General features: G+C 43.9%; 1 protein-coding gene across 5 annotated transcripts in view; it reads left to right on the top strand.

Annotated features, from left to right (window-relative positions):
- Positions 1–1,561: 1,561 nt before the first annotated feature.
- SYNCRIP (synaptotagmin binding cytoplasmic RNA interacting protein) overlaps positions 1,562–19,509 on the top strand; it is a 34,700-nt gene continuing 16,752 nt past the window's right edge. For 2 of the 5 annotated variants that reach the window (XM_032154671.2, XM_032154661.2), the window contains exons 1-6: positions 1,645–1,776; positions 3,123–3,282; positions 4,016–4,134; positions 4,255–4,362; positions 7,206–7,319; positions 7,419–7,595. In XM_032154671.2, the coding sequence (XP_032010562.1) occupies positions 3,135–3,282; positions 4,016–4,134; positions 4,255–4,362; positions 7,206–7,319; positions 7,419–7,595 (666 nt within the window). In that variant the 5' untranslated portion in view covers positions 1,645–1,776; positions 3,123–3,134. Of the gene's footprint in view, positions 1,777–3,122; positions 3,283–4,015; positions 4,135–4,254; positions 4,363–7,205; positions 7,320–7,418; positions 7,596–19,509 lie in introns of all 5 variants that reach the window. The other 3 variants (XM_032154690.2, XM_032154680.2, XM_032154651.2) reach the window with 2 other exon arrangements.

Raw genomic sequence — 19,509 nt, 5'->3', positions numbered from 1 at the left:
TCAAACCACTGATTTGTTATCATAGCACAGAGCTCATCTGGGGAACCAGTAAGCTCTTAAAAATAAGCTTTTTAATTAAGAGGACATTGTTCCTATTTTTCATTACAGCTGCCCTGGATAAAATTAGTATCCATATCGCATCTGTAATTCAAATGCCTTTGTCTTGTCTTTCTTGTACCTAGTAAACGATTACAAAGGAAATGTCACTTAAGATTTAGTTGCCAAGGTTTTTAAAAAGAGACATTTTTCTCAAAGTTGTTCTAACCACGCAGCTTTGTGCTGTTTCAAGTTGCTCAAACTGTGCCAGGAGGAAGCCCTTAACTGCTTAAAAGGCCAGGGACTGAAACGGAGTATTGCACAACCCTTCACCACCGGGCGGTTTCGCTTCCAAATCTGGCCTTCGTGTCATCCCAAGGCGGGAGCCGCTCCTCGCTCCACTGGAGCCAGCCCCGTTCCCCCTTCAAAAGCAGCCGGGATTTTCTCGTCCAAGCCTGGGGCGCCCCTCCCTTCGCCGACGGTTCCCGTTAAAGCGGAGCCGCGCGGCTGCGACGGGGGGCCCATTGTCCAGCTGGGGAGACCGAGTCTCCAGGTTCGACTCTCGCACTCAACTACCGCCGGTCCGGCGGACCAAAGGTCCGCGGGTCTCCGCGCCGCTCCCCTCCCCCGCGGCCCCATTGTCTGCCTCGCCCCGCCCCAGGGGACACGTGCGCCTGCAGCTTCCCGAGAAGGAGAGCGCGGGGCGGTGGCAGCGGCGTGGACACCGCCTGGAACGGCTACGCGGCCGCGGAGCCGGGGGCGGGGGCCGGGCGCGCACAGACCGGTGGGTGCCCTCCGGAGAGCAGCAGTCGCACTCAGCGCCCACAGCACTCTGCCCCGCCAGCCCCGGACCGGGCAGGGATGGGGCGGGCGGGAGCTCGGTGGGGGTGGCGTGCGCGTGGTGTCGCGGTGGGGGTGGGGTGGGGCGGGGTGGGGAGATGCCAGTCTCCTGACAAAGGAGAACGAGTGGGACACGCTGAGCCGGCCCGCCCCGCCTGGAGGGCAGAGGGAGGGGGAGTGTCGGGAGGGGAAGGGGCGGGCCTTTCATTCAGTCTCGGCCCCTCCGCCGCCGCCGTCGGAGCGGAAGGGCGGGGCCTTGTGCCTCCCCCACCCCAACCCAAGGAGTGAGGAGCCGGGAAGGCGGCGCGGCGTGGGGGCGGAGCCCGCGGGCGCGCGTCCCGAGGCGTAGGCTACGTTGTCACGTCAGCGCGGGAGAGAGAAAGAGAGGAGCCGACTCGGCAGGGACTGGGGGACAGGGCTGAGAGTGCGAGCAAGCGAGGGAGGGAGTGAGGGAGCGTGCGAGCCAGAAGGGGAAAGGCGGCCACTCGTGCCTGAGCGACCGCAGAGGGGAGTGGGAGCAGTGGGGTAAAGGAGCGGGGGGCGGGAATAAGAAAGGCCGAGAGAAGGCGGACAGAGGCTAGTGGTGGTGGTGGTGGTAGGGGGAGAAGGAGGAGCTGGAGGAGGGCAGGGGCTGAGGGAGTGAGTGAGTGAAGCGGACGCGCGAGGGAGGGGAGGGGAGGGGAGGGAAGGGAAAGGGGGGGGTCACGCGGGGGCGCGCGCGCGCACCGGGAGCGCGCTCGGAGGCGAGTGGAACTGGATCGGGTTTGCTGCCAGCGGCGTGAGCTTCGGCCGCCATTTTACAACAGCTCCACTCGCGCCGGACACAGGGAGCAGCGAGCACGCGTTTCCCGCAACCCGATACCATCGGAAAGGATTCCTCCGCCTCAGCCCAGCGGGGAGGTAACGACCGCCAGAACCTGGGTCTGGGAGGGGAGCTCCATGACATTGTGGAGTGAGCTGGGGGAGGGTGGCGCGGGTAGAAACCGGCTTTTCTGGAAAATGGATTCCAAGGGGGAGAAGAGCACGTTGACTGGGGCTGCCTGGGAGTAGGCCGCGGCCCGCACCGCCACTTCCTCTTCTCCATGTGCTGCTGGCGTTCGGGCTTTGTCTGCGGCGCTCTGGTAGGAGGCGCCTCCATGGTCCCGTGGCCCGCACGGACCACGAGCGGCTTCAGAGTTGGTGCTGTCGTGGCGGTCGCCGCGGCGCGGGAGTGGGCGGAGAGGAGTGGGTCTGGTCCTGCAGCCGTGCGGCGAGCTTGGGCGGTGCTCATGGTCCCGCGGGCGTTGGGCTGTTCGCGGAACGCTCTCACGCTGCTGGGTTGCCGGCCCGGCGCCGCAGTCACTGCTCGGAGGGGTAAGGGGTGGGTACCTGCACCGCGCGCCACCGGTCACGTCTCGGCCGGGCGGGCGGCCTGGGGTCGTCGGCGTCGGGGGAGCGCCCGGGGCGGAGAGCCATGTGTCACGGCGGAGACGGCGGCGCTGGGGGGCGGGGAGAGCCTGTGGCCTGGCGCCGCCGCTGCCTCGGTGTTGAGGGGCGAGATTGTGCTGCTGCAGGTTTCTGGGGGCTCTGACCGCGGCTTCGGGTTGATGTTGGGAACCAGTGATGGTCGTCTTGGTTTGGGATTCGTTGGGTTTCCGTTGAAGGAAGTTGTAGGACATTGGAAGGCGCAGAGCACGTGTTTCTAATGGGCTCCTGGCGGCCGCAGTGGTGAGACTGCCGCTCTGGGTGCGGAGTCAGGGGCGGGCTTTGGGGTGCGGGGTTAAAGGGTGGAGAAATTGGGTGGTGGGAAGGTGGCTTGTATGAGCGCTTTGTTCTTCGCTGGCTGTTGTTACCGATCTATAAGCGGCAGGCGGGAAAAGCGCGCACTTTGGGGGTTTATCTTTGAGAGAGAGGAGCCCAGTTTTGCTTTCTCCACACACACCTCATTTTCCGAACGGGCGCAGCTGCATGTGGCACGCTGGCTTGTACCCGTGCTGATTGGGCTGTATTTGTAATAATGGTTTTTCCTAGGGAGTGTTAGCAGGTGAGTCGGGGTGGTGCTCAGGAAGAATATAGTGAATCGGTCCTTCTGTGCCCTGTGTTCCAAATCTGGCTTGGCAGGCGATATGTGACTGTAAGGCTTTTTTAAAGGGAGGCGCAGGCTAGCTGGTGTAGTAAATGGTAGAGAAAGTAAAGATGGGGCTCTCATATTGTCCTGTATTCTTTTTGAAGATCCTAGTTTAATTTTGCTTATTGCGTTTGAACAGATCTCTGGAAACATGGCTACAGAACATGTTAATGGAAATGGTACTGAAGAGCCCATGGATACTACTTCTGCAGTTATCCATTCAGAAAATTTTCAGACATTGCTTGATGCTGGTTTACCACAGAAAGTTGCTGAAAAACTAGATGAAATTTACGTTGCAGGTAAGAACTAACACTTGCAAAATTACATTATGAAATTTTTCTATTGGATTTCTGGCTTTGAGCTAAAATAGCAACTTTTTGTGGTTTCCAATAAGTGTGGGAACTGGAGTTTTGCTTGTTGTGATAGTTGGTTAATTTAAGTTTGAAGTAGAGGTTAAGATGTATAGAGGGAGGGTAGAAGAGAAGATTAGGAGCTAAAGGCTGGCTTGTATGCTGGCTTGATGGATAAGTATATGATAGTAGCAACAGCTGCTAAATGTTGGGAACAGGCCATGTGACTTTTTTGAGTATTTTTATAGTAGGATTCTTCTTAAATAACTTGGTAACTGTAGACTTGTTTTCTTGTCTTTTTGGTGCGGCTGTTAACTTTTTCTGGTGGTATTTGAAATTGAGTAGAGGTTTAGTTGTCATGCTTGGTACTTTGTTGGTTGATTCTGCGATTCGTAAGTCTGTATACTGTAAAAATACCATAGTGTTCAGAGCTATCAGACTTCGGAGATAAAAGATGTAAAAGAAGTTAGCTCATTATTGTAAGTGTGCTTGGTAGGGCCTATTTAGTCCAGGATTCAGTTCAGAGTGGCTGAAGTGTGTGTTTTTTTTTTTTTTTTTTCAGATACAGATAAGGGGAGTAGAAGAATTGTAAAGGCACACATGTACCTGTATTGCCAACATAGTCTTCTCTAAAAAATCTTTTCTAAAAATATTAAAAGCTGATAACTTTTATTTTTTCCAGGGCTAGTTGCACATAGTGATTTAGATGAAAGAGCTATTGAAGCTTTAAAAGAATTCAATGAAGACGGTGCATTGGCAGTTCTTCAACAGTTTAAAGACAGTGATCTCTCTCATGTTCAGGTAATGTTAATGTCAATGTGAAAAGAATTAAAAAATTTGAGTAGTTTCGATACTATCTGCTAAATTTTATTAGACTCAGATATGGTTATTGTTAAATATTAATGGAACATTTTTTTGCAGAACAAAAGTGCCTTTTTATGTGGAGTCATGAAGACTTATAGGCAGAGAGAAAAACAAGGGACCAAAGTAGCAGATTCTAGTAAAGGACCAGATGAGGCAAAAATTAAGGTATGTCTTTCTATACTCCCTTTAGTTTTAAAGTCATTTTAACTGTTTCCTAATTTTGGTAAATATTCCTTGGGTGTGAAATGGATGTATGTTAGATGTTGAGATAATTCATAAATCTTTCCTAATTCCTGTTTTTTTTTTTTCTTTTTTTAGTTTCTTTTAACTATTTGTTTCTAAAGCAATTTACTGTGAAGTTTATCATGTTATCCAGCTACTGATGTTTAAATCTCTTCTATTGGTAGTCCCAATATAAAAGAAATACACCCATGATACCTCTAGAATATTTTTTGAAAAGCTGCAAAGCTAGCTTACTGACAGTTGAATACTGATGGAGAATGTACATTTGGCAACTGTTTTTTTTTAGGAGTCTCAAACCCCAATGAATTTAGAATGTTAACCCTGCTGCCCTCCACTTCCATCAGTATGGATTATTAGATTATTTTTCAAAGCAGCTTTAACAATAAGATTTAGTGTGGGTGTGTAAATGAGAAACTGAGGCTAGGAAGGGAAGGCTTTTTTTTTGGTTTAAAATCATAGTGAATGGCTTCAAATTCAGCTCGGTTTTGATATTTATATTGGTGAGTTTTCTAATTTATAGACAATGTGGTGATCGTATTACTTTTTAACCTGGTGTGCTTTGTAGTGTGCCAGTGCTCTTGAGCCAAGCGTGTGGTTTAAGAAAATCAGTTAAGGGTATAGGCCTTGAGCATTGTTGTAATGGTGTGGAAACCGGGAAAGCCTAGAATATGGAAAAGGTTGGTATATGGAGTTAGCTGTTTAAGAGCCATGAATTGGAGGCTTTCACAGATCTAGCTGTGAGTGAATTGAGTTTGATCTGTAAATCTAGTTTTTCCATAAAAGTGGCATATAGTTGTCTTCATTGTAATTCAGTTGTAATTAAGTCTGCATTTGTGAGCTAGAACTAAAATTTTTAAACTTTAGTTTGTGACTTTCAGCTTTCAGTTTTTTTTTGCAAGGGGGGTGGCTTAATTTTTTTTTTTTTTTTTTTTTTGGGAGACAGAGTCTTACTCTGTCACCCAGGCTGGAGTGCAGTGGCGTGATCTTGGCTCACTGCAACCTCCACCTCGCAGGTTCAAGCAATTCTGCCTCAGTCTCCCGAATAGCTGGGACTACAGGTGGGCGTCACCAGGCCCAGCTAATTTTTGTATTTTTAGCAGAGATGAGGTTTCACCATGTTGGCCAGGATGGTCTCAATCTCTTGACCTCGTGACCCACCCACCTTGGCCTCCCGAAGTCCTGAGATCACAGGTGTGAGCCACCACGCCTGGCCTCTTAAATTTTTAATGAGACCTAAGTTGTGGTAAGAAGGCATAGAGACATTTTTAGAGGAAGTTTGACAGAGGGAATAAGTTTTTCCTTTTTGGTTTTATGGATTGACAAAAAGTGTTATTTGGGTCTTAACTATTAAGGTTAAAAAATTCGTTTACAGCACAGGGATTACATGTGAGAAAATGGAAAGATGAGCTATTACTCATTTAGTTTATGTTACAGTCATAGATGTGAGCAAGTTTATGAATGTTTTTGTTAATTACAATATTTTTCATAAACAGTTAGTGTCCTTTGAGTAGAAAATGTTAAAAATCTGTCCAGTAATTTTCAGAGACTGAGGTGACCTAGATTATGCATTTTGATAAATTTTGTCAGATAGCTAGGGTTAGTCTGTTTTTATTTCAGAATGTACTAGCTAATAAAATTGGTTTTGTTTAGGAAACCACTTTTGTGCTTTGTGGTTGAGACAGTGGAAAAGGGGAATAATTCTTGACTTTTTCCTTCAGATAACGGAGGAGTATACTTCTTTTTTTTTTTTGAGATGGAGTCTTGCTCTGTCGCCCAGGCTGGAGTGCAGTGGTGCGATCTCGGCTCACTGCAACCTCCGCCCCTCCAGGTTTAAGCAGTTCTCTGCCTCAGCCTCCTGAGTAGCTGGGATTACAGGCGTGTGCCACCACGCCTGGCTAATTTTTTTGTATTTTTAGTAGAGACGGGCTTTCACCATCTTGGCCAGGCTGGTCTTGAACTCCTGACCTCCTGATCCACCTGCCTCGGCCTCCCAGAGTGCTGGGATTACAGGCGTGAGCCACCACGCCCAGCCTATACTTCTTTCTATACTTTGCCTAGAATAAGAAATAAACACCCGATGCTCTGAGTAAATATGAGTTGTGTAAATTTTAACAGTTACTTTTTGGGAGTTAAAATGTAGAGGTTATGTAACATTGTTGCAGTTTCATAAAGTTTTTAAAAGTCGTTGTGGCTGTTACTTTTCTGAATGACCCATGCTATCCCATGAAATGTAGCACATAAATGTGAAATAATAATAGGAGATTTTTTTTCCTTGTAGCTCCCAAGTTTCTAGACTTGATATGGGAAGTGTAATTTCTTCTGAGGTTGGCACAATGTCCAGAATGGCAGTATGTACCTAGGAGTGGGGTTTATAGGGAATTTATTGGGTAAGAGATCCAGGTTTGAAAGACACTCAACCAAATTAGGTACATTTTTTAAGATGGTATTAACGTAATAATACATCCTGTCTTGAAAGTTGCTGATGGATTGATCTTAACTTTTTTTTGTCCATTAAGCACACTATTCAGTAATTAAGGGGAGACTGGAAAGCAATTTGAACAAGACCCTGGAATTTTGATAATAATTTAGGAGTATAACAAGTACACATTTAAGAGGAAATTTTAAAACAGACATCACAAACCTGTTTATGAGGGAACATGCCAAGATAATTGGAAAGATTTGAGCAAGATGGATGTTAACTGCTAAATGTATGGGTGTGGTCTAGTGAATTAAATGTTATATTAATGACGTTTGAACTTTTCAAGGCACTCTTGGAAAGAACAGGCTACACACTTGATGTGACCACTGGACAGAGGAAGTATGGAGGACCACCTCCAGATTCCGTTTATTCAGGTCAGCAGCCTTCTGTTGGCACTGAGGTAAAGCAACTAAAAACTTGTATCTTTTGTAGTAAAAGCACAGGTATCTGGTTTCCTAAAGCAGTTCTCCATGGTTTTTACTTAATATTTAATTTACAGATATTTGTGGGAAAGATCCCAAGAGATCTATTTGAGGATGAACTTGTTCCATTATTTGAGAAAGCTGGGCCTATATGGGATCTTCGTCTAATGATGGATCCACTCACTGGTCTCAATAGAGGTTATGCGTTTGTCACTTTTTGTACGAAAGAAGCAGCTCAGGAGGCTGTTAAGCTGGTAAGTTGTCCTTTTTTTCCCCTTTAGTTTTCACGTTCACTGTCTTTAATATCAGGTTTTTTTCTTCTTGTGCCTAAGAGTTTACCAAACATTTTTTGAAGTACTGATTTAGGCAGGTTTTTTTTTTTCCCCCACATCACTGTGCAAGCATTGTAGTGATATTCTTTGCATGTATAGTTGATAGGATTCAGCATCTAAAAGGTGGCATGATAGAATTCCTAGCAATTGGTTCTTATAAACGTCTGGCTTAGTGACATTTTTTGTTTGTTTAAATTTATAGGAATGTGAAAAGATTTAAGAAAAGTAACTGGTAAGGGCTGTCATACTTCCTGGCCATACCTGAGCCATCCCTTTTTCTAAAATAATTCACAAAAGACCTGGTGATACATTTCTAGTTGATGAAACAAAAGATTTTATGGTGAGTGGCAATATTTGATTTAAAAATACTAGATGTTAGGTAAGGACCTGGTAATTTTTCCAACTTTTTTAAAAAGGAAATTTTTCTTTTTTCTTTTTTTTTTTTTTTTTGAGACCGAGTTTTTCTCTTTTGCCCAAGCTGAAGTGGTGTGATTTCGGCTCCCTACAGCCTCCACCCCTCAGGTTCAAGTGATTCTCCTGCCTCAGCCTCCCGAGTAGCTGGGATTATAGGCGCCTGCCACCACGCCCAGCTAATTTTTGTATTTTTAGTAGAGATGGGGTTTCGCCTTGTTGGCCAGGCTGGTCTCGAACTCCTGACCTCCGGTGATCCACTCGCCTCGGCTTCCCAAAGTCTCGGGATTATAGACGTGAGCCACCACGCCTGGCCAGAAAGAAATTTTAATATTTTAAATTATGGTTTATGTAAGTCCCTGAAACTAGTTTTATTAAGTTCTGTGACAGAAGTGGTTTCTGCATTTTATAGTTGAAGAGTTGGGGGCTAATTTAAACCCATAGAATGTATCAAGCAATACAACTGGGGAGAACTTTTGTCCAAGGTAGCTCAGTATGCCATGTTTGTTAAATTTGCTTTATCTGGCTTACATATCCTGTGGGTAATTCCAGACAAACTTAAAATCTTCAGACTCATTTTTTTTTTCCCTCCCTCCTGAGTTTTCCCCCTTCCCTTACCATGAGGTTTATCACTTTAAGCAAGCCTTAAAGAGAAAAATAAAACTCATAAGTCTTCCTTTTCTTTCTTTTTTTGGGAGATAGAATCTCACTCTGTCACCTAGACAGCAGGAGTGCAGTGGTGCGATCTTGGCTCACTGCAACCTCTGTCTCCCAGGTTCAAGCGATTCTCCTGCCTCAGCCTCTCCGGTAGCTGGGATTACAGGCGTGCATCACCACACCTGGTTAAATTTTGTATTTTTAGTAGAGACAGGGTTTCACTATGTTGGCCAGGCTGGTCATGAACTCCTGACCTCAGATGATATGCCTGCCTCAGCCCCGCAAAGTGCTGGGATTGCAGACGTGTGTCACTGCACCCGGCCAAGTCTTGCCTTTTGTATATTGCGTGAATACCCCCCACTGGTTTACATAATTGAGTATGATGGAAGTTAAACAGTACAAAAGTATGCTACTTGAAAGAATAGAAGCCTTTGCAAAGAGAATTTGAGAATTTAGATATTTTCAAATCATGTCTGATTTTTCCCTTCATAAAAGAGTGCTTCCTGTTTTAGAGGGAATTCAGATTTACTGGTAACCTTTTGAGTTGTCAAAATTTTAGTTTCAGCAGTTCAATTTGAGGGAGGGGCATTTTAGAGCTCTAGAAAGAGGTACCTTAGAAATACTTTAGTTTGTTTTTATGATTTGTTTGTTTTTTGAGACAAAGTCTCTGTCACCCACGCTGGAGTGTGGTGGGCATGATCTTGGCTCACTGTAACCTCTGCCTCCTGGGCTCAAGCAGTTCTCCTGCCTCAGCCACTCAGTAGCTGGGATAATAGGCACGTACCACCACACCCGACTAAGTTTTGTATATTTAATAGAGATGGGGTTATGTTGGCCAGGCCGGTCTCGAACTCCTGACCTCAAATAATCTGCCCGCCTTGGCCTCCCAAAGTGCTGGGATGACAGGCATGAGCCACTGTGCCTGGCAGGTTGGTCTTGAACTCATGGTCTCAAGCAATCGGCTTTCCAAAATGCAAGGATTACTGGCATGAGTCACCTTGTCTGTCCCAAAATCCTTTAATCTCCCATAAAAGAGTAGAATATTTTTGCCAAGTAGCAATAAAGTAGCAGTAAGTGAAAATGCAGAATGATCCAGTAAGCAATGAGGTATCGTAACTACAGAAAGCTAATACAGTGGGCTCTCTGTACCGTGGGTCCTGCATTCACAGTTTCAGCTAGCTGAGGATTGAAGATACTCCCAAAAAACCCAATAAAAAAGTAACAATACACCAGTGTATGAGAGAATGTTCGTAGGTTATGTGCAAACACTATGCTATTTAAGAGAGTTGAGCATTCATGGATTTTGGTATGGGTTCCTGGAACCAGTCCCCCGTATGTGCTGAGGGACCACTGCAGAGTTTAGCTAATGGTGTCAGATCCATTTTTTAACATTTTGAAAAAGAATCATTAAACTGACATTGTAGGTTACTTAATTCTTGCCATCAAAATATACCGATTGTGGTAGGTGACCACTATAACTTATTTATAGATGTTTTCCAGAAACCTTACAGTAAAGATACATCATTAGAGGAAGATGGTTTATAATCCATTAGTAACAGTGATTTTGAGTGCCAGTAGACACTAGGAAATGTTTCCATTTGTACAATTGCCTTGTTTAATAAATACATTGAATTCTAAAATTGCATTGCTGTAGGTTGCTTAGAATATAGTCTTCTTAATACGGTTTTTAAATATAATGGAGAAACTTCTATAGATAAGCATTCTTTTTGATTGGCATAGGAATTAACTCTTCTCCTAAACTACATTTCTTTCTGGGTTTCTCTGTTGTGATTTGAGTCCTTTTCTGGGGGCATAATTATTTTGTACTACCTAATTAATAGGAGACTTTGCATTTTGTTGCCTTTTAAAAGATACTTCTGGCAGGGTGTGGTTGCTCACACCTGTAGTCCCAGCATTTTGGTAGGCTGAGGGGGAAGGATTGATTGAAACCAGCCTGGGAAACATAGACCCCATCTGTACCAAAAAAGTAACAGATTAGCCAGGCATGGTGGCGTGCACCTGTGGTCCCAGGAGGTCAAGGCCGCAATGACCTGTGATCATGCCACCGCACTCCAGCCTGGGCAACAGAGACCCTGTCTCAAAAAACCAAAAAGGGGAAAAAAAAATTTCCAATCGTAGGTATTGGTATACAGCCGCTAGGATAAATTGGTCGTATCATCATTTGCTTTTTTTGACTTTTTAGTAAGTTTTTTTGAAACGGAGTTTCCCTCTGTTGCCCAGGCTGGAGTACAGTGGTGTGATCTCAACTCACTGCAACCTCTGTCTCCTGGGTTCAAGTGATTCTCCTGCCTCAGCCCCCTGAGTAGCTGGGATTACGGGTGCACACAACCATGCCCTGCTAATTTTTGTATTTTTAATAGAGATGGGGTTTCACCATGTTGGCCAGGCTGGTCTCAAACTGCTGACCTTAGTCTCGGCCTCGGCCTCCCAAAGTGCTGGGAGTACAGGTGTGAGCCACCACACCCAGCCTACTTTTAAGTAAATTGTTTGATTAATTAATTAATTTATTTATTTATTTTTGAGACCGAGTCTCACTCTGTTGCCCAGGCTGGAGTGCAGTGGTGCGGTCTCGGCTCACTGCAAGCTCCGCCTCCCGGGTTCACGCCATTCTCCTGCCTCAGCCTCCTGAGTAGCTGGTACTACAGGCGCCCACCACCACACCCAGCTAATTGTTTAAATATTTTTTTAGTAGAGATGGGGTTTCACCGTGTTAGCCAGGATGGTCTTGATCTCCTGACCTTGTGATCCACCCGCCTTGGCTTCCCAAAGTGCTGGGATTATAGGTGTGAGCCACCGCGCCTGGCCTTAAGTAAACGGTTTTTATTATTATTATTATTTTTGGAGACAGGGTGTCACTCTGTTGCCCTTGCTGGAGTGCAGTGTCATGATCAAAGTTCACTAACCCTGAACTCCCGGGGTTACGTGATCCTCCTGCCTCAGCTTCCTAAGCAGCTAGGACTATGAGAGCACCACCCTGCTAGGCTAATTTTTAAACTTGTGGAGGTGGTGTCTCACTATGTTGTCCAGGCTAGTCTTGAACTCTTGGCCTCAAGCAATCTTACTGCCTTGGCTTTCCAAATTGCTGGGATTACAGGCATGAGCCACTGTGCCTGGCCATTGTTTGCTTTTTTTAAAAGGATGCTTTACTGTGGGTAGGATCTGGTGGATTTGCTTTAGCACAACAAAGAACTAGATTTTAGAGAAAGTGAAGTAATTGAAACATTCTGGAGAAAATACAAATCTCAAGTTGTTTTGGATGTTTTTTGCCACTTTGTATTCATTTGCAGACATGAATACCCCTTTCCTAAGTATGTTCCTCAAGGGCGCATACTTTGGAAACTATCTCTACTGTGTTAGATTTTGAGATTCTACTTGTTACAATTCTATCCAAAGTGAATTTTTAATTGAAGTGTCATTCTAGTTATATATAACTAAATGTTGGGAAAGTGCCTCATGCCTCCTTTGCATTATTTATAGATCAGACAAGATTGAAGCACCTCTGTTTCTCTTTTGAGTGTCTGGAGGAATACCTTAGGTTGAAATAGTTTTAGGTATTTGGCATTGTCTTTTAATACTGATACAGCAATGATTAGTTTCTCTAGGTTAAATAGTATTGTGGACTTTATATTTGTATGTGGACTTATAAAAATGGGTTAATTGATGTTAACAGTTGAAGAGGCATGAAGTTAATTAAAAGCAACTGCAAGTTTCTTAAATGACCCTGATTCTAGCCAACATCTACCTTTATTTTGGGGAATGAAAAAAATCCCTTTGTAAATGGTGATAATCTAGCTGGGGAAGCAAGATCTAAACTTGTGAAAAGGTGATTAATAGCTACTACTTGAGTGCTTGTTAAGGGACAGGAGCTTTGCTAGATGCTATGTTACTACCTTTAAATTCAGCGTCAACAATCCATTCTGCCAGGTAGTAGAAAGAAATAGACTTTCCTGAGGCCATACAGCTAAACATCCCAGTCCTAGTTTGATGCCAGGTTTCTTTAGCTGAGGTCCCTATTGTTAGGCATAACAATTTAAGCCAACTGTACAAGTTACGTCACCAGGTAGCCTGATAACTTTAAATTATGTAGTGGTTTAGGTAGTGTTAAAGAGTTAAGGAAGTAGGTTCTATCTGTTGTCAAAATATTTTGGCATCTAACTTTTTATCTTCTTCGCTGCTACTACCCTAGTTAGTCTAAGGTACCATTTGTAGCATTCAGACTGCTGAAGAAACTTAGCTAGACTCACTGCCTTCTGTTGCCCTTTATATTTGGCAACGTCAGTTAGATCACAGCATTCCTATGCTGAAAAATGACTTACAAACAAGGCCCTATCCAGACAAGTTCCTTCTTACCTCTTTCCCTACTCTTCCTTTTAATTACCCTTTTAGCCATGCTTTGCCTTCTTTAAGCCATGGCCTTTTTTTTTTTTTTTTTTTTTGAGACACAGTCAACGCTTTGTCACCCAGGCTGGAGGGCAGTGGTGCGATCACAGCTCACTGCAACCTCTGCCTCCCGGGTTCAAGCAGTTCTGCCTCAGCCACCGAGTAGCTGGGATTACAGGTGTGTGCCACCACGCCTGGCTAATTTTTGTATTTTTAGTAGAGATGGCATTTTGCCATGTTGGCCAGGCTGGTCTGGAACTTCTGAGCTCAAATGATTTGCCTGCCTCAGCCTCCCAAAGTACTGGGATTACAGGCATGAGCCACTGTGCCCAGCCAAGCCATGGCCATTATCATTTTAAGGTTGCCGTATGCTGTTCTGCTTTCGTAGGGGTTGAAAGCAGCCCATTTATGACTGATGCTTTCTTTTCAGGTAAGGTGACATTGAGCACCTTACCACCCAGTTGCCCCCATGACAGTGTTCTAAAAATGATAAAATAGATTTTGCTTGGATGAGCTTGTAATTATTTTTTGACTTTGTAAATTATTTCCTTTCATTTCCCCGTTAGAATAAATATATTTTTCCTTTCTCCCTAACATTTAGAACTGTGCCCCATTATGTAGTAGGTGTTGGATAAATGACCTGACTAGCTGACCAGGGCTCTCTAATATTCTTATGTAACTCATGGACCATTTGCTGTTTTAATAGCCTCCATTTACAATTCTGTGCTACTTGCTGCCCTATGATTAGGGTAAATTAATAGGTGATAATGCTTTCTTCCCTTACCTACCTAGGGGATGTTTGGAAATAGACATGTTGATTTAAAAACCATGAAGAAGGGCAGGCAGGTGTGTTTATGTATTTGTGTGGTATGTTGCTGGAAATGGAGCCCAAGGCTAGTGATGCTGCAATCCCATGACAATCTTAAATAATAGAAATATCCTGATGAAATGCTAATAATGTCTATGTACAAGCATTGGAATAGATGAAATCTGTTTGCATGTTACAAGTTTGTTTTTTTGTTTGTTTGTTTTTGAGATGGAGTCTCGCTCTGTTGCCCAGGCTGGAGTGCAGTGGCATGATCTCGGCTCATTGCAGGCTCCGCCTCCTGGGTTCACGCCATTCTCCTGCCTCAGCCTTTGATTAGCTGGGACTACAGGCGCCTGCCACCATGCCCGGCTATTTTTTTTGTATTTTTAGTAGAGATGGGGTTTACTGTGTTAGCCAGGATGGTCTCGATCTCCTGACCTCATGATCTGCCCGTCTCAGCCTCCCAAAGTGCTGGGATTACAGGTATGAGCCACTGTGCCCAGCCCACAAGTTATTATTTTAATAGCTCTGATGGTTCTGATGGTTTTAGTCACCAAATTGGTTATGCCGTCATGATGTGTATACAGCCTTATTTTTTATTTTTTATTTTTTATTTTTGAGACAAAGCCTCACTCTCACCGAGGCTGGAGCGCAGTGGTGCTATCTCAGCTCACTGCAACCTCTGCCTTCTGGGTTCAGGAGATTCTCCTGCCTCGGCCTCCGGAGTAGCTGAGACTACAGGAGCCCGCCACCGTGCCTGGCTAATTTTGTTTTGTTTTGTTTTGATATGAATCTTGCCCTGTTACCCAGGCTGGAGCGCAGTGGCATGATCTCAGCTCACTGCAGCCTCCACCTCCCAGGTTCAAGCAGTTCTTCTGCCTCAGCCTCCCAAGTAGCTGGGACTACAGGTGAGCGCCACCATGCCCGGCTAATTTTTGTATTTTTAGTAGAGATGGGGTTTCACCATATTGGCCAGGCTGGTCTCAAACTCCTGACCTCGTGATCCGCCCACCTCGGCCTCCCGAAATGCTGGGATTACAGGCATGAGCCACCGCACCTGGCCGCCCCCTTTTTTGTGTGTGTGTATTTTTAGTATGTTGACCAGGCTGGTCTCAAACTCCAAACCTTCAGTGATCCATTTGCCTCAGCCTCATGTACAGCCATTTTGATGAATGTAGTTGACAAGATAGGTTCAGAGATATTTTAATAATAATTTAGCAAATAGTGTGTTTAGCATGAAAACTTTTACTGCAGATACACAGGTTCTTAGAGAGTTTATAGAACATGAAAGACTACTGTTACAGTGGAAGCAAATGGTGCAAAGCATAAAGGAAGGATGAAGGGAGACTGGATTAGGGTTGTCAGAGAAGGCTTTGCAATAAAGAGGTTTGAGCAGCACAGTGAAGAAAAAAGGTGAATCTAGTTGAAGCAGTGTTTTTTGTGGAAATAAAACTTGTAATAAAGTCAGTGTCAGGAGTTAGTTCATACTGGGCTAAGCTGCATAGCACCCCTCACCCCCTTTTTGAGCCCTTGTGTGGGTGGCATGTTGTAAGTGGCTGAATAATGAAGATTATTTGAATAAAGACAACAAAGGTCAGGAGGAGGGTGGCAGCAATAGAAAGGAGAAAGGTCGGAGATTTTGGAAAGAGAAATGAAAGGCCATAGTGGTATGCTGTAGGTCATATTTTAGTTTTTATCAACAATTGAAAGTGTAGTTGGACTGTTTATGATACGTTTGGTAACTTGAATCTCCATGTAGTGATAAATGCCTTGGATGACGGTCAGGATCTGAAAAAATTTTGATAGCCTGAGAAAGAAAGTTTGTATCTATCAAGATGGAATTGACTAAAGTCAAGTATTTACACTAGTTTAACAAGTAAGCTGTGGTGTCAGTAATGTGTGGTTGCCGAATAAGCTAGGGTAACACAGACAATATGTAAGAGTGGTATGGTGTCTAGAAGTGGAAAATTAGTAATAAGCTCCAGTTTATTCTAGACTCCTGTTTTCAGTCTGCATTTACAGTATTGTGTTAGAATGCCACTCTTCAGTGACACTTGTCAGTATTTCTTGGAGGTACTTTAGTTTGCCATTATCAGGGAAGCAATGATTAGCCAAGCATAGAGAACAACTGAGTCATGTGCTTGCGTGCCAGGTATATGAAATGCTGTCATTTGGGGGAAAGAAATAGGTTTATTTAAGGAAGTAGATTTTGGCTCATTGTAAAGAAGACTTTATAATTAAGAAATCTTTAGGCCGGGTACGGTGGATCATGCCTGTAATCCCAGCATTTTGGGAGGCTGAGGTGGGCAGATCACCCGAGGTCACGAGTTCGAGACCAGCCTGGCCAACGTGGTGAAACCCCGTCTCTACTAAAAATACAAAAATTAGCCGGGTGTGGTGGCGCACACCTGTGGTCCCAGCGACTAGGGAGGCTGAGGCAGGAGAATCACTTGAACCCGGGAGGTGGAGGTTGCAGTGAGCTGAAATCCTGTCACTGCGCTCCTTCCTGGGTGTCAGAGCGAGACTCAGTCTCAAAAAAAAAAAAAGGAATCTTTAATGTGGATGGCTTTGGAGGTAGTGGCTTTGCTGAGAAGACTTAGGACTAAACAGCCTCTTCTGGATCAGATTCCAAATTTGACATTGCTGAATTTCTGGGAATTTGGTGACTACGAGGGAAGGACTTAAAAGTGACTTAAAATTTTGAGACTTGATGACAGGAATGTTCCAGACTGTACTACTGTTTCGGTGTTCTTAAAAACTGAAACCTCACATTAATGATCATAATTAATCTTCATTTTCTATTTGGTTCATCTCACTGTGGTAGTGAGTTTGAAAGCTAGATTTTTACAACTAACTTAAGATTCAGGGCCAGCCTTTCTAGAGTAGGAAAGATAAGACTTTTTTGTTGTTGTTGTTGTTGTTTTATACCACTGTAGTGTCCTGATACACTTACCTCTTGAGTTAGGGTTTACTAGTATTAAATTAGAATCTCTTATTCACATTTGTTTTTTGTATTACCCCATTCACCATATAACTCACTGTTACCCATCTTGCTGGGATAAGTGGTTTTTTTTTAGGTGATAGAGTGGCATTAGCGTAAGAAAGGTTAAGCAATTCAAATATACATACAAAAAAAGCAGTGTAATCCATAGATGGGGTGTTGCTTCAGGAAATGTTAATTTCTAGGTACTACTTTTGTTATAGTTGGGCAACATACCCATTAGAGTCTCCTTACTTTTTTCGTTTAATGACTCATTTTCATTGGAGAGCCAGTTTACTCTCTGTGTTACCTATAATTGTTCGATTTTTTTTTTTTTTTTTTTTTTTTGTAGAGATGGAGTCTTGCTCTGTTGCCCAGGCTGGAGTGCAGTGGCGAGATCTTGGCTCACTGCAACCCCTGCCGCCCAGTTTCAAGCGATTCTCCTGCCTCAACCTCCCGAGTAGCTGGGATTACAGCTGCCACCACTCCCGGCGAATGTCTTTTGTATTTTAGTAGAGACGGGGGTTTCACTGTGTTGCCCAGGCTGGTCTCGAACTCCTGAGCTTAGGCAATTCGCCCGCCTCAGCCTCCCAAGATGCTAGGAGTACAGGCATGAGCCACCACACCTGGCCCAAGTTTTTTAATTGAAAAAATGTGGGTAGGGAGGAATCAGCAGTTTATTTTATAAATCCTGCTAAATCTTGCTAAATCTTTGTGTTATTTATGTTGTTCAGAGACCACATCCATCCTTTGTACTTTCTACCTACCATGCCTTGGCTAACTTGATTAGCATCAGGGCTAGTGATGATGGGTAGGAAGGAAAAAAATGGTCTTTCTGTAGATAATAATGGAAACAGTCATTAATAATTTGAAGCAGCATTGTTAATGTTGATGGTTAATGGAAGCATTGCCTATGTTACAGATTAGCTGTCTTCTCTATATGTCTTTGATTATTGTTGCCTTGATGGAATGTTTCCATTCTCTGTTGTGTTGCCTTTGCCTCCTAGATTTCTTATAAGGATTTTGGTTCCTCTCAATGGTGTATTTTCCTGGTAGAGCTAAGAATTCAAGTTTTTGTTAGAAGTTTTCTTAGAATTAGGTATTTTCTTATAGTTAATAGCTTCTGCTTTTAGAACATTTGGAAAATAACAGTTCCCCCCTCATTATACCAAAATCTGTCACCCCCAAAATCACTCCTGTTTTCGCCTTTACACACTTGGTATTTCCACCTTTTTCTGATATTTTAATTGTTTTTGTTAATTACTAGAATTACTGATTGCATGACCAATTTGAAAACCACTGATTTGTTGCTAAGGCTGGCTGCTTGATGCTAGATTATAAGAATCCAGGGAATGTACATATTTTAAAGTAATTTATTGTGTTCTTAGTTTAATTATACTTGTAAAATAAGGTATTATAATCTACTTGTCCATAATTCTATGCAATGATGGATTCAGCCATAGCTCTGCTACATTCAGGTAACATGTTTCTGCTGTTAAAAGGTATTAGTCTGATAGAAGAGAAGGACATGAATGCTATATGGGAAAACAAAGTATATGGCAGGAGTTTTTAACCTCAGCACTGCTGATCTTTTAGACTAGATAATTGTTTGTGACAGGCTGTCTTCTGAATTGTAAGATGTTTATCAGCATCCTTCTGTCTACCCAGTAGATACCAGCAGCAAGTCCCCACTTCTTTCCAAGTTGTGACAATCAAGAATGTCAAATGACTTCTTGGGGGGGCAAAATCACTCCTGTTGAGAACTGTTGGTCTGTGTTAACATGGAGGAGTATTTTGTTGACCCTTTTAGGATTTATGTATTGAAGTATTGGGTGGTTGAACTCAATTTACAGGTATCCAGAGGAGCTTGTATGGTAGAAGTTTCAGGGAAGGAAGGCAATTTCTTCAGAGAGCCATAGGAGTATAAAAATTGCCTGTGGCTTGGCATGGTGGGTCACACCTGTAATCTCAGCACTTTGGGAGGCCGAGGCGAGTGGATCACAAGATCAGGAGTTTGAGACGAGCCTGGCCAACGTGGTGAAACCCCGTCTCTACTAAAAATACAAAAAATAGCCGGGCGTGGTGGCAGGCGCCTGTAATCCCAGCTACTTGGGAGGCAGAGGGAGGAGAATTGCTTGAACCCAGGAGGTGGAGGTTGCAGTGAGCCGAGATAGTGCCACTGCACTCCAGCCTGGGGACAGAGCAAGACTCTGTCTCGGAAAAGACAAAAAAAACCCCTGCATGTTTAAGAGTTGCTATAAAAAGGTATTTGAGAGACAGAGGAGAAGTAGCAGAAGTCATCTTTTTACTTTTTTTAACGTTGTGCCTCTGGCATAAATGTAGAGAAATAGAGATAAACCTGGGATCAGGATGGCCACGCACTTGAATAGCCTGTACAGAATAGTGGGGTGGAAAGCAATACATTTTTCTGAACTGGAGGGATGGTATTTGAACTTTATTAAATTTTGATTATCTGGAGTTGGAGAAAGGGACAGGGAGGACTCAACTTTCTGAATTACATGTTTTCTTCTGTTATACCTGGTGTACCTAGCAAGAATGGGCATAATAGAAGAATGGTT

The sequence above is a fragment of the Hylobates moloch genome, unplaced genomic scaffold (genome assembly GCF_009828535.3).
Source record: "Hylobates moloch isolate HMO894 unplaced genomic scaffold, HMol_V3 SCAFFOLD_2, whole genome shotgun sequence".
Taxonomy (NCBI): Eukaryota; Metazoa; Chordata; class Mammalia; order Primates; family Hylobatidae; genus Hylobates; species Hylobates moloch.
This window is presented reverse-complemented; position numbering and strand designations above follow the sequence as displayed.